This window comes from Rhinatrema bivittatum, chromosome 17 (assembly GCF_901001135.1).
Source record: "Rhinatrema bivittatum chromosome 17, aRhiBiv1.1, whole genome shotgun sequence".
NCBI lineage: Eukaryota > Metazoa > Chordata > Amphibia > Gymnophiona > Rhinatrematidae > Rhinatrema > Rhinatrema bivittatum.
The window spans coordinates 56,507,432-56,520,514 of NC_042631.1; the positions used below are offsets into that span (position 1 = coordinate 56,507,432).

A 13,083-nucleotide genomic window follows, 5' to 3' on the forward strand; every position below is an offset into this window, starting at 1 on the left:
CAACTCAACTTCACCAAATTCATAAATAATACTACCAAAGACTGCTTCTTCAAATTGCAAGTCTTAAAAAAATTAAAACCTCTTCTACATTTCCGAGACTTCTGCCTAGTACTTCAATCTATCATCCTCCCTAAACTGGACTATTCCAACTCACTCCTCCTGGGTCTGCCCGCCAGCACCATCAAACCACTTCAAATGGTACAGAATGCGATAGCCAGAATACTCACTAACACCAAAAAACGGGACCACATCACCCCTATCCTCCAATATCTACACTGGCTACCGATAAAATTTAGGATACAATTTAAATCACTCATGATGATTCACAAGGCTCTGCACAACATCTCCCCCCTCAACCTATCCTTCCAAATACAGCAACACATTTCCAAAAGAAGGGCATACCAAAACATGCTTCACACCCAACCGGCGAGAACCTCCCTGAGGAAACGAGCCCTGTCCACCGCAGGTCCCCCTCTTTGGAACCTACTCCCACCAGACCTCCGCCAAGAACCGTGCCTTCTGACATTCAAAAAGAAGCTAAAGACTTGGCTTTTCACCCAAGCTTTCCCTGAGAGCTAAAAACCGGTTGAAGACGTAGACAATATACTTACCTCTGTATTATGTGTCCGAGTTTGAAACCCAGTTACATTTAATCGAGTTTACGAATGTCTCCCTAAAGGTTTTCCTGTTTTAATGTATTCCGCCCCTGAGGCGACTGTTTACTGTATCCCGTTTACTGTATCATGTTTTAATGTATTCCGCCCCTGAGGCGACTGTTCAGTTCCTTGTAAACCGGTGCGATATGTATGCTATACAGGAACATCGGTATATAAAAATTAAAAATAAATAAATAAATAAATAACTTACAGCTTTTTCCAGATGAACTATAACACATCTTCTAGGCTGATATTAGATAGGGATCTACATTTGTTTAAAACAAAACTGCAAAATGCAATGAATAAGGCTAATTTGTTTCATTCTAGAGGCCCTGAAACAAATTGGGGGCCCCCCCAAATGAAACAAATCTTATTTGTTTGTTTCATTTTAAAGTAATGATTCTGGCCTAGGTCTAGGCCCAAAGCCGGGCCATGCCTAGGCATGAGTGTAACCCCCAAAACTTAAAAAAAATCTACCTTATCCATCAGGTATCCGAAGAAGGCCAGATCCCGATGCTTGGACCCAGGCTCAATGCAGAGATCCAACCTGAAGACTGGGTCCCGATGCTGGAACCTAGGCCTAGGCTGGGGCCCTGACCCAGGCCTGATGCAATGACCCAACCCGGAGGCTGGGTCCCAACTTCGGGGCCTTGACCTGGACCAAGCCCCAGATGCCAATACCCAGCCCAGGTCCCGATGTCAGGGCCTCAGATGGACCCAGCCTCTGGGTGAGGCCAAAGCCTTGGCCTTGAATATGCTGAGGTTGTAGCAACTTGCTGCACTGTCAGCCTACACAAGGCTGAGGCCTTGGCCTGGCCTAGGCCAAAGCCGGTAGATTCCCACCAGAGCAGGTGCTGGGGGAGATCCCAGCATCAGCATTTTTTTGGGCGGGTGGTCGAGAAGACCCGGAAGTCCTCATTTTTCTTTTTTTAGACATTTTTTTTAATTATTTTTTATTTTATTTTTTATTTATTGAAATTATAGAATTTATACAAAGCATCCACTTTGTTTAAGCAACATGATACATGCTAATAACAAGAGAAATAAAAGGAAAAAATATATAAAAGAAACAATTTTTCAAAGAATAATTTGCAGTATCCATTAGACCACAGCAATAGGGGGAGGTCAGCCTCACATGGAGATATATAAGAAAGCAAAGCAAGAAGAAATAACATAGCTTACATTGACTCACTAAAAAAAATATAGTTCTTAAACTTCATTTCTACCAGATGTTAACATCTTTCTAGAATCAATAAAGATTTTGAGTTGCTCAGGTGAAAAAAAGACAAAGTTATCCTTATTGTATTTAACTATACACTTACACGGATATCTCAGAAGATAGCTGCCCCTAGGGTATCCTGGCACAGGGCCAGGAACCCCTTCCTTCTTTCCTGTGTAGATTTTCCTAAGTCTGGAAAAATCCTTACTTTTTGACCCATAAATGACACAGTAGATTTCCTAAAATACTTTTTCATTACAGAGCTTAAATCACTATCAGAAAAAAAAAGAAACAGTAGTGTAGTTCGTTCTGATACTTCATAATTAGATGACTCAAGATAATCAGTCAGATTAGCCATGTCAACAGCCATGTCAAGGGGATTGACTTCGAGAAGCTGGACTTGATGGTAAAAAATAAACCTTATCCAAGGGGGGAGTTGCATCTGGGGAAAATTCCAAAATTTCAAGAAAATATCTCTTCAAAGTTATATGCAGAAACTCTCCCACAACCCTTGGAAAATTCAATAAACACAGATTTAAATGTCTCAGTCTATTCTCAATAAATTTGGCTCTTCTATTTAAAGAACCACTGTCTTGAATTAAGGAAGTCTGTACTCCCCTTGTCGACTTGTTTAAATTTTCCCAGAAATTCCTGTTATTGGGAAACATTATTTCTGTAAAGAGTATCCACCTGTTGAGACACAGCATTAATTTTTAAAGAACATTCCGAGAAAGCTTTGCCCAATGATTCCAAAGTAACCACCGGAAGCTTCTGAGTTGGAAAAAGAACTCTGTTGGAGATCTGAGACCCAACTGCAGTTTCCTCTCCTCCACTCCCTTCCTGGGGATTCCCACCAAACAGCAGGGGATCAGCACTGCAGGCAGAGTTCACAGAAGCACTTGGCACAGGAGAGATCAATGAAGCAGCTCCCTCGGCATCTGCTGACTGAGCTACCACTTCAAAGCTCAACGCAGATGGCTGCTGTGGAACCACCCATGCAGCCGGCAGCAAACGAACATCCAGGGGACTCAACAATGCCTCTTCCGAGGCCAGGGAAGCTCTCCACCACTCACTGTGGCTGCCGGATCCAGAGTTCCCAAATTTGGAGCCTTGGCCAGACATTGCAAGATTGTTTGCTGCCTGGTCAAAGGGAGGGGATCCAAGGAAAAAGTCCTTACTTTCTCCTTCCTCTTAGATGGCATAGGTAAAGGTAAAGTGCAGTGTCAGCGTTAAGCCGCCATCTTGACACCTCCCTGGTTTTTGTTTTTTTTTAATTGTTTGATTCATTTTTTTCTCAAGAATGAAAATAAATCAAACAATACACATACCGAAATTCATAGAAAAAAAACCTCCTGAAAATGAACCAAAAACAAAAATGAATATTTTTCTCCTGCATATCCATGGCTTCTGCAGAAATGAATCCATCAGAACTTGAGAAAGTGAATCCATTTGTTTACCAGAAAGGCCATAAAACAGAGAAGGAGACCCAGAAAAATATGGTACAGAAGGGGAAATATTATCTTCATCTGCTGCCCAATGTTGTTCAATTATATTACCAGCACCAAGGGTGCCTGAACCAGTTCCCAAAGGCCCAAGAATCATCTGAGGAATTGTTTGTTGCTGAGAGGAACTAGGGATAAAGTCAAATCGTACCCAACCTCATCTTTTACCCATATCAAGGATAAAAATGTTAAATTCAAAGGCCCAAGGAAAGCATCCAAAACAGCAGCCCCAAAGATGAGGGGTGTATTGCAGAGTGCCGCTTTTTGAAAATAAACCCAGCACATCCTCCCTATATCAGTGTTACTGGGAAGCAAAACAATGTCCCAGGAACTGGCAGATGTCTCAGTCTAGGGCATTTTTGCAGGAGATAGAGATTCTACATGCTGCTTTACCTGACATGGCACCGCTTTTTGAACATATTTCTGGCACCTCCTCCCAGCATCAGGGCAGTGTCACCGGGTAGTGAAACAATGTCCCAGAAATTTGACAGATATCTCAGGCAGCCTTGCAGGAGAGGGAGATTCTTCACACCCTAGGCAGTTTTTCTAATTGTGATTCACTTGTAATAAACTGAATAGCTTATGCTGGACTGGAGGCTTAAGGATAATTTTTCCCAGTGACGAAAAACATACCCAACATCTTCCTCCAACAGAAAAACTAATTAAGGAGCTGAGGGTCTAGTGGTACACATAAAAGTACACTGTATTTTCATTAAGTCTTCCTGAAAACTCTGGAAAGATCTTCTTTGTTGGCACATTACACAGTGATGTGAACCATCTTATGTGGTTCTATTACACCTGCTTGACTTCAAAGAAACCCATTGACAACTGTTCTTGTAAAACACAAATTTTGGTGCTTTTCAGCAAAGGGAGGACCCAAGTTTGCAGGGATGAATCAACCTCTAAGATTCCATTTTGAAGCTGTACTATGACAAAAATAAAAATAAAGTTAAAAATAAAAATCAAATGAATAGAAAAATTTAAAAAATCCTTGTAATTCAGGTTTTTACCTTCCAGTCTCAGAATATTGTGGCACATCCATTAATGTCTGTCTATCTGGACTTTCCTCATAATTTTTACACCCAATGCATTTGCAGATAGAAGAGCACATAACTTTAGCCTAGTTAATAAAAAGAAAGTAAAAGAGAAAACATTGGAATCCTCTTTTAAAAAAACATTTATTTACTAAAAACCCATTATATTAGAAGATTTGTTGTATCAGGAGAAAGTAATTTGTTCATTATTCTGTCAGAAACATGAAAATGATAGATCAGATTTACATCGTCGGGCTTCCCCAGTTCCTTCTCAGTCCGCTCCAATTAAGGAGCGGACTGGGAGAGAACTTCCCTACCCCCTACCCTAACCTCCCTTCCCCTCTCCTACCAGCCCCCTAGCCCTATCCTTGGTCCTCCCCCCCCCCCCCCATTGTTTAAACTTACATTTTGTTCCTGCAAAGCAAGTTGCGTGCACCAGCACCCTGCCGGCGCGCAATCCCAGAGCACAGCAGCAAATGGCCACTGTACCGGGTGCCTCTAGCCCTGCCCTGCCCCCCAGACCGCCCCTCTACCGAGGCCCGGCTCTTGTGCAAGTAACAGGGGTTATGTGTGCGGCCGGCCCCTTATATAATGCGCGCAGCTCGTACAAGGCTTGGCCGCGCACGTAACCCCTGTGTTTTACACGCGTGGGCCATTAAAAGTCGGGCAGTATATGTTAAAAAAAATGCCAGAGAGACTTTTAGAGCTATTCAATGATGGAATTATGCATTTGATAGGAAGAAGGCTTATGAGATTGCTATGTGTGTGTGTTCATTCATACCCATATACCTGTGCCTCCCTAATAACTTTGACATTCATTAGAACATAAGAAATGCCATGCTTTGTTACACTAATGGCCCAGCATCACTTTTTATATTGCTCTCCCCCAAAATTAAGAGTTAGAAACTAAAGCCTGTCTGGCTCTTAATTATTTATGAACCTGTCCTCCAGAAGCTTGTCCAAATTTATTTTATTTATTTATTTTATTTCAACATTCTCATATTACGCTACTTCCTTTACATTGTTCAGTGCAGACAGAAGAGTTTACATTCATAAATATTGAAAACACTTAACATAAAACTTGAAAATAAAACCTATAAACATCTCAATGCACAATAAAACTCAAATTATAAGAATATAAGATTTGCCATATTGGATCAAACCAAAGGGCCATTAAGCCCAATATCCTGTTTCCTACAGTGGCTTATCCAGGATCCCATAAGGTTGATAGATTCCATGCTGCTTATCCCAGGGATAAGCAGTGGGTTTCCTCAAGTCCATCTCAATAATGGTTTATGGACTTTTCTACCAGGAACTTGTCTAAACCTTTTTAAACCCAGCTACACTAACAAGACAATACAGTATGGTGTGCTCAGCCGAGCACACCATTTAACACCCGTTTGGTTGCACGTTTTTGATGCACTCCTATTACCCCTTATACTGTAAGGGGTAATAGCACGTGTAAAATGCATGGCCAACGCCCCCAAAACTAATAGCACTCATCACATGCAGATGCATGCTGATGAGCCTATTAGTTATTCGCCCGGAATACTGAAAGCCACACATTTTACTCTCAAAAATGAACTCCTGCCGAAGGACAGGAATTAACTTAAAAAGCACCAGGAAAAGTGTACAGAAAAGCAGAAAAAACTGCTTTTCTGTACACCCTCTGACTTAATATCATAGCAATATTAAGTTAGAGGTACCAAAAATAAAAAAATCTGCCTGGCAGTTGGCGGGTTCGAAAACAGATGCTCAATTTTGCTGGTGTCCATTTTCCAAACCCGTGGCTGTCAGCAGGTTCAAAAACTGATGCCGGTAAAATTAAGCATCGGTTGTCGGACCCGCTGACAGCTGCCGTTTCTGCTAATAAGGAGGCGCTAGGGACGTGCTATTGCCCCCCTAGCGCCTCCTTATTAGCACCCGGCCTCATTTGATTAGAAAATTGCGCAACCAGGAGAGCTGCCTGGGCTTGCATCGGGAGAGCGGATGCTCAACTCGGAGCGCCGGCTCTCCAGCACATTTTATTGAATCAGCCTGTAAAGGTTTTCACTACATCCTCCAGCAACAAATTCCAGAATTTAATTATGTTTCGAGTAAAAAAATATTTTCTCCTATTTTTCTTAAATGTATCACCTAGTAACTTCCATAAACAAAAGGGTCTTAATCTTTTTTCTAAAAACAATTATATTATGCTCTTTGCACAATTCCACAGGAAGAGCATGTCACAATGTAGGTCCTATACATAAAAATGCATGAGCACGAATTTTATGATGTTTAAATTCTCACTTTGAAAGAATAGTAAGATGTACATTCGAATAATGCAGTATTACATTGGTTGATAAAGTTTTAATCTTTCCCTTAAAGAAAATGCAAAGAAATTGTCAAGACAGAAAATCTCAGCGTCCTCTACTGATGGCCATATTGTTCCTCTCTTCCTACCATACATAATTCTATAAACCTTTATCATATCCTCTCTAAGCTGGAGACCTAACCATTTTATTCTTTTTTCACAAGGAAGCATTTTTTCATAATTATTTTTGTAAGCCCTTCTCTGTACATTTTCTAGTTCTGTTAGAAAAATTATCGTGTGATTGTAACTAAATTCACTCTGCCTGTCAGGGCTATTTGTATTCCCATTAAATAGACCTATCTAATGGATTTCAATGCACACTTCACTGTATTAAGATATGTCCCAGATTGATTAATTTACATGCGGTGAATATTCCAGAAAGTAGGCTATATTAGTTCTATGTTGAACTTTTTAATGAAAATTTACAGGAAAACATATGAGCATCATCGAATGTTATGTCTGTTTGTGCTATCCCCAGAAACACGTTTTGCCCTTGCTTGGCCTACTAAACATTTAGTTAGCCCTTTGATCCATCTTCAGGTAATCAGATGGACACAATAATTAACTTCCAAAACAATTATTAGAACTAGGAAAACATAACCTTGCTTTGAAAAAAAAGACTAGAATTAATTTCTCTTAGGGGTAGATTTTAAAAGAATGCGCGTGTGTCCATGTGCGTGCGCTACCCAGCACACACACATGGATGCCCGATTTTATAACACATGCATGCCGGTGCAGGCGTAACTTTTCGAACAAAGGTGGGGGGGGTTTAGATAGGGCTGGGGGGGGGGGGGGGGTTAGATAGGGGAAGGGAGGGGAAGGTGCAGGGGGTGGAAGGAAAGTTCCCTCCAAGGCCGCTCCGATTTCAGAGCGGCCTCGGAGGGAACGGAGGCAGGCTGCGCAGCTTGGCGCGCAGGCTGCCGATTTTGCGCAGCCTTGCGCGCGCCAACCCCGGATTTTAAAGGATATGCTTGCCTACGTGCCTATCTATTAAAATCCAGCGTATTCTTGTTTGCGCCTGGTGCGCGAACAAAAGTATGCACGGGCGTACTTTTTTAAAATCTATCCCATATTGTTTTAATGTTTTTATATTTCTTATATATGTAAATCTGTACTCTGCATTGATCTGATTTTGGAGACTGCAGAATATAAAACATTCTAAATAAATAAAATAAATAAATTATCCCATATAAGAGGAGAAGAGACATTTTACCTTAAAAAATCAATTGGGGATTTATCAAGAACAAGAAGGTGATTTAGCCTTATAAATTAGATTAATTGTCCCCTTGCAGGTCATTGCCAAATTAACATTACATACATTACATAAATTTAAAGGACTCCTACTTTCATAGCAACCTAAATTAACCAGGAACTCATGAAAATATGATGTTAATAATAGTCCAATAGCTAGAGGGAGGTCTTCTAGTCTTTTGTACCAAATGCCACATGTATGTTATCTGCCAGTTGGTGAGAGTTTGAATGTGTGCCCAGTGCAAAGAGCTCCTGGCTTTCAGAGAATGAGCCTGATATCAGGAAGCGAAAGTGGCAGATCTGGAGGAACTGAGGCAGACAGAGGTATATAGAGGAGAAAACCTTCAGGTTCATAGTACCCAAGTCAGTTCAACAGCCCCTTTCCTGTTTTAGAGGATCAAGGGCACCTGGTCAGAAAGCATCACTCTGGTATAGCAGGAAGTGATCATGTAGCAGGGACCTACTCTCCAGGTGATGCATTATCATCTTGCACTAAGGATTAGTCTCCAAGAGCTAGTGCCCAGGAAGGAAGGATTAGGTCATCCATCATAGTTGATGATTTATTAGGAATGTAGATAGCTGGAAACCTGGTAAACATGAGAATCTCATGGTAACTTGCGTGCCTAGTGGCAAAGGTGCGTGCCTAGTGGCAAAGGGGAAGAGCCAGCTGTCATGGTCCATGTGGGCACCAACGACATAGGAATGTGTGGGAGAGAGGTCCTGAAGTCAAATTTAGGGGGTTATTTTCTAAGGGCTTATCTCACACGATATGGCTGTATCTCGTGCGCTAAGATCACACACCGCGGTAAGAGGGCTTATCACGGTGTGCGAATGCAAATTTAAAATTAAGTATTCAGGGACGGAGTTGGGGCGGGACAAATGTAAAGTAGGGAGGACTTACCGTGATCCGAGAAACCGCTGCACTCTTATCACGGCTCATAATGTGCCCAATAACTACACCTTTTCCAAATGCATTAGGCACTATCACTATGCATAGCGCACCCTGCGGTATTATCGCCGTGCATGAAAAAAATGTAAACAATCCCCACACACCTACAAAGCCATTCTGGACCAATAAAAAGGGTTGTTCTTAGTAGGTCTATGTTCCCTACAACATCTACAAAGTCCCAAGTGCACTTGGCAAGCTCACTTCATGGCTGAACACGCCCGTTACAGACGCCAGAATGTGCATGAGGGTCAAACAGGACCTGTGGCAAGGCCCCTTGCAAGACATGTGAGGGAAGTACCAGCACCGCTGGTATGGGCTCTGGCTCTGCCGCATGTACAGGGAGCGGATCTACCTTCCACATACGACATTGCCAGAGGATATTGTGATTACCAAGTATCGTCTCAGGTCTCGTGCTATCCTGCAATTATATGAAGACATACGAGGTATAGGTGTGCATTTGTTTTTGACGTATTGGCAATCCGCAATATATATGTCCCTATTCGTTGTATTCGTGGGGTCACAAAACGTATGGCGAACCCCCACAAATACAACGTATCTAACGAATAAACCCCCCACCCTCCTGACCCCTCCAAGACTTACCAAAAGTCCCTGGTGGTACAGCGGGGGTCCCGGCACGATCTCCTGCACTCGGGCTGTCGACTGCCGGTATTAAAAATAGCACCGATAACCTTTGCCCTCACTATGTCACAGGGGCTACTGGTGCCATTGGTCGGCCCCTGTCACATGGTAGGAGCACAAGATGGCGCTGGTTGTCCATTGCTCCAACCATGTGACAGGGGCCGACCAATGGCACCGGTAGCCCCTGTGACATAGTGAGGGCAAAGGTTATCGGTGCCATTTTGAATACCGGCAGTCGACAGCCCGATTGCAGGAGATCACGCCGGGACCCCCGCTGGACCACCAGGGACTTTTGGTAAGTCTTAGGGGGTCAGGAGGGTGGGGGGTTGTAGTTAATTTAATTTAAAGGGTTGGGATAGGGGTTTTTTGGGAAACAAATAAATATGTAACTAATGAACGGATCGGGGTCCCCCGAGAACAGATGCAATGGATTTGGCTCCACACGAATACGAATACCGAATGGGACGAATCTGTCCCTGCTGCACATCCCTAATACGAGGTAGTCTTGACCCTTGAACCAGAAGGTCCCGTGCTGTCCCCGGCCTCACCAAACTCTTGGCCGCCCTGCAATTCACGGCAAGTGGCTCCTTCCAATCCACAGTAGCTGTTGTGGGTGGAATGTCCCAAAGCACCTTTTCACGATGTCTGGACGAGGTCATTGAAGCAGTTATAGACCGCATGTCTCGATACATACACTTTCCTCACAACACGCAGGACTTGATGGACTTGAAGCACGATTTCTATGCTTTTGCCCACTTTCCTAATGTCATTGGAGCTATTGACTGCACTCATGTGGCCATCATTCTACCCTGTCGGAGGGAGGAGATGTACCACAACAGAAAGCTCTTCCACTCCCTCAACGTGCAAGTGGTCTGTGATGCGGGAATGCGGATCCTCGTTGTGATGGCCAGGTTCCCGGGAACAGCGCACAATTCCTTTATACTCAGGCAATGTGGTCTGTTTTGCAAATTTGAGGACGGCCTATACAGTGATGGTTGGCTTGTAGGTAAGAGACACTTTTCCAGATATGTTCCATCTCTGTTATGTGTATTTCTGTAACTCCACAAAAATGGTATGCTTACGCCTGTCAGGATACAGTACAATGCAGCCATCACACCAGGCCTCTATGCTTCATAATGTAACCTTTTGTGGCTGAACTGCTGTTGCTCCCAAACTATCACTATGGGCTGCCACCGTGCAGTTTCACACCAGCCACAGGACAATATGAAGGGGCTCTAAGTTGAATGCATTGCTTACTTCACTTCACTAGTTGGCAACATCCACGTATCAACTCTTGCAAGTGTTCCTGCCATTGTCAACGGTGAATATTTCACTGTGATGTAAGGTGTGTGCAGTTCCAGAGGTGTACCTGAGGTCATGAGGTTTATGATCCTACTCACAGCTTTGGACCACTAACATTCAGCTGTGCACATTCAGGGGCTGCCTGGTTATCCATGTATGCAATTGTGATTCCTTACCTACATAAAACGTAATGCTGAGCAGATATGTCCCTGAACAGAGACAGGAGTAAATCATGCATCAGCTCTTACCACAGGTATTGAAGCATGAACGATAGTGAGGTCTGTTAACACACTGGTTACATTAGTGTGGCTGTGCAGGAGGCCTAGTCATGCAATACCTCCAAATTGAAGCACACCTGCTGTAGCCAAAAGCAAACATGTAGTACCCCGAGTCAGGTGTTAAGAAACAACAATGGCCTTGCTCATCCTATATAATTGTACAGCATGTAGTGGTCACATACACACATCTGACACAAACAACGTCATTTGTATTAGCTTGCATATGTCATTGCTACAGGAGACTCAGGGTATGGATGCAGGCCCTGGCTTATGACCCCCATACACCGGCCTGCCATGCCGCAACAGACAAGCTATAATGATGCATTATGTGCCATATGCTCAGTCATCGAACTTACCTTCGGCCTTCTGAAAACCTGCTTCCGATGTTTGGACAAGACTGGGGGAGCTTTAATGTATGCTCCCCCCAAAGCTGCAAGGATAATCTTGCTGTGCTGTGTTTTCTATAATGTAGCTCTTATTTATTTTTATTTATTTATTTGCTTTTTATACCGAAATTTAGCTAGATGCCTTCACTCCAGTTTACAGATACAACAACTTAAAACATTATGGTAACTAGGGAACAGAACATGTTATAACAGAGAACAGATTGGAATAACGATTAACTGCGTAACTTAAATATCTTTAAATTGAAAACATTATGGGGCGGATTTTAAAAGGCGCGCGAATAGCCTACTTTTGTTTGCGCTCCAGGCGCAAACAAAAGTACGCTGGATTTTAGTAGATACGCGCGGAGCCGCGCGTATCCACTAAAATCCTGGATCGGCGCGCGCAAGGCTATGAATTTTGTATAGCCGGCGCGCGCCGAGCCGCGCAGCCTACCCCGTTCCCTCCAAGGCCGCTCCGAAATCGGAGCGGCCTCGGAGGGAACTTTCCTTTGCCCTCCCCTCACCTTCCCCTCCCTTCCCCTACCTAACCCACCCGCCCGGCCCTGTCTAAAACCCCCCCTTACCTTTGTCGGGGGGGGGGTACGGAGGGCGCCCCCGGGCCACGCCCCCGTAGCCCCCCGTAGCCCCCGTAGCCCCCGTAGCCACGCCCCGTACCCGCCCCCAAAACGCTGCCGACACGCCCCCGAAACGCCGCGACGACCGGGCCCGCCCCCGACACGCCCCCCTCCGAGAACCCCGGGACTTACGCGAGTCCCGGGGCTCTGTGCGCGCCGGGAGGCCTATGTAAAATAGGCTTCCCGGCGAGCAGGGCTCTGAAAATCCGCCCCTATGGTTTTAACTGATAAAATCCTAGGAAACGGTGTTTAATTTGTATGTTGATCAGCGAGGTGAGTATATGGGAAACTAGTTTTAGAAAGCTTATGGGCAGATATAGTAGCATTCTTGTCCGTCTTCTATAGACTAACTGATTTCAAACATAGGGCCTCATTTTCCAAGGAGTTACCGTGTGTGATTTGTGAATGCAAATTTTTAATTTTGTATTCAGGGGGTGGAGCAAATGTAAAGTAGGGAGAATTTATCGTGTGCAGCACTGTTAGTGTGGCTAATAACTACACCTCTTTCATTTGTGTTACAGGCCAGTAAAGGTTTATTGCAGTTCACAAAGGGGTAGATTTTTAAAAAGTGCGCCTTCGCGTACTTTTGTTGGCGCACCAGGCGCCTTTATGCTACATTCTATCCTCTCTTAATCTTCAGTTCAAAATTTATGCAGACGACATCCAATTTTTTTGTCCCTTATAAATCATCCTGGTCAGACACTCTATCTTTAGTTTCTCTATACTTATCTACAATCAACTCTTGGCTCTCCCACAATCGATTAAAACTGAATCCAGCAAAAACTGAGCTCGTATACTTAACTTCCATCTCTGATTCTTCGTATACTTAACTTCCATCTCTGATTCTTCATTAGGTCCACCATCACATCTTACAATCAA

At 43.6% G+C, this 13,083-nt stretch overlaps 1 protein-coding gene across 1 annotated transcript in view; it reads right to left on the bottom strand.

The window, feature by feature from the left end:
- TESMIN (testis expressed metallothionein like protein) overlaps window positions 1-13,083 on the bottom strand; it is a gene marked incomplete in the record, with an annotated part of 1,041,263 nt that overhangs the window by 50,915 nt on the left and 977,265 nt on the right. Inside the window, 1 exon segment of the mRNA XM_029583121.1 lies at window positions 4,388-4,497. Coding sequence (XP_029438981.1) covers window positions 4,388-4,497 — 110 coding nt within the window.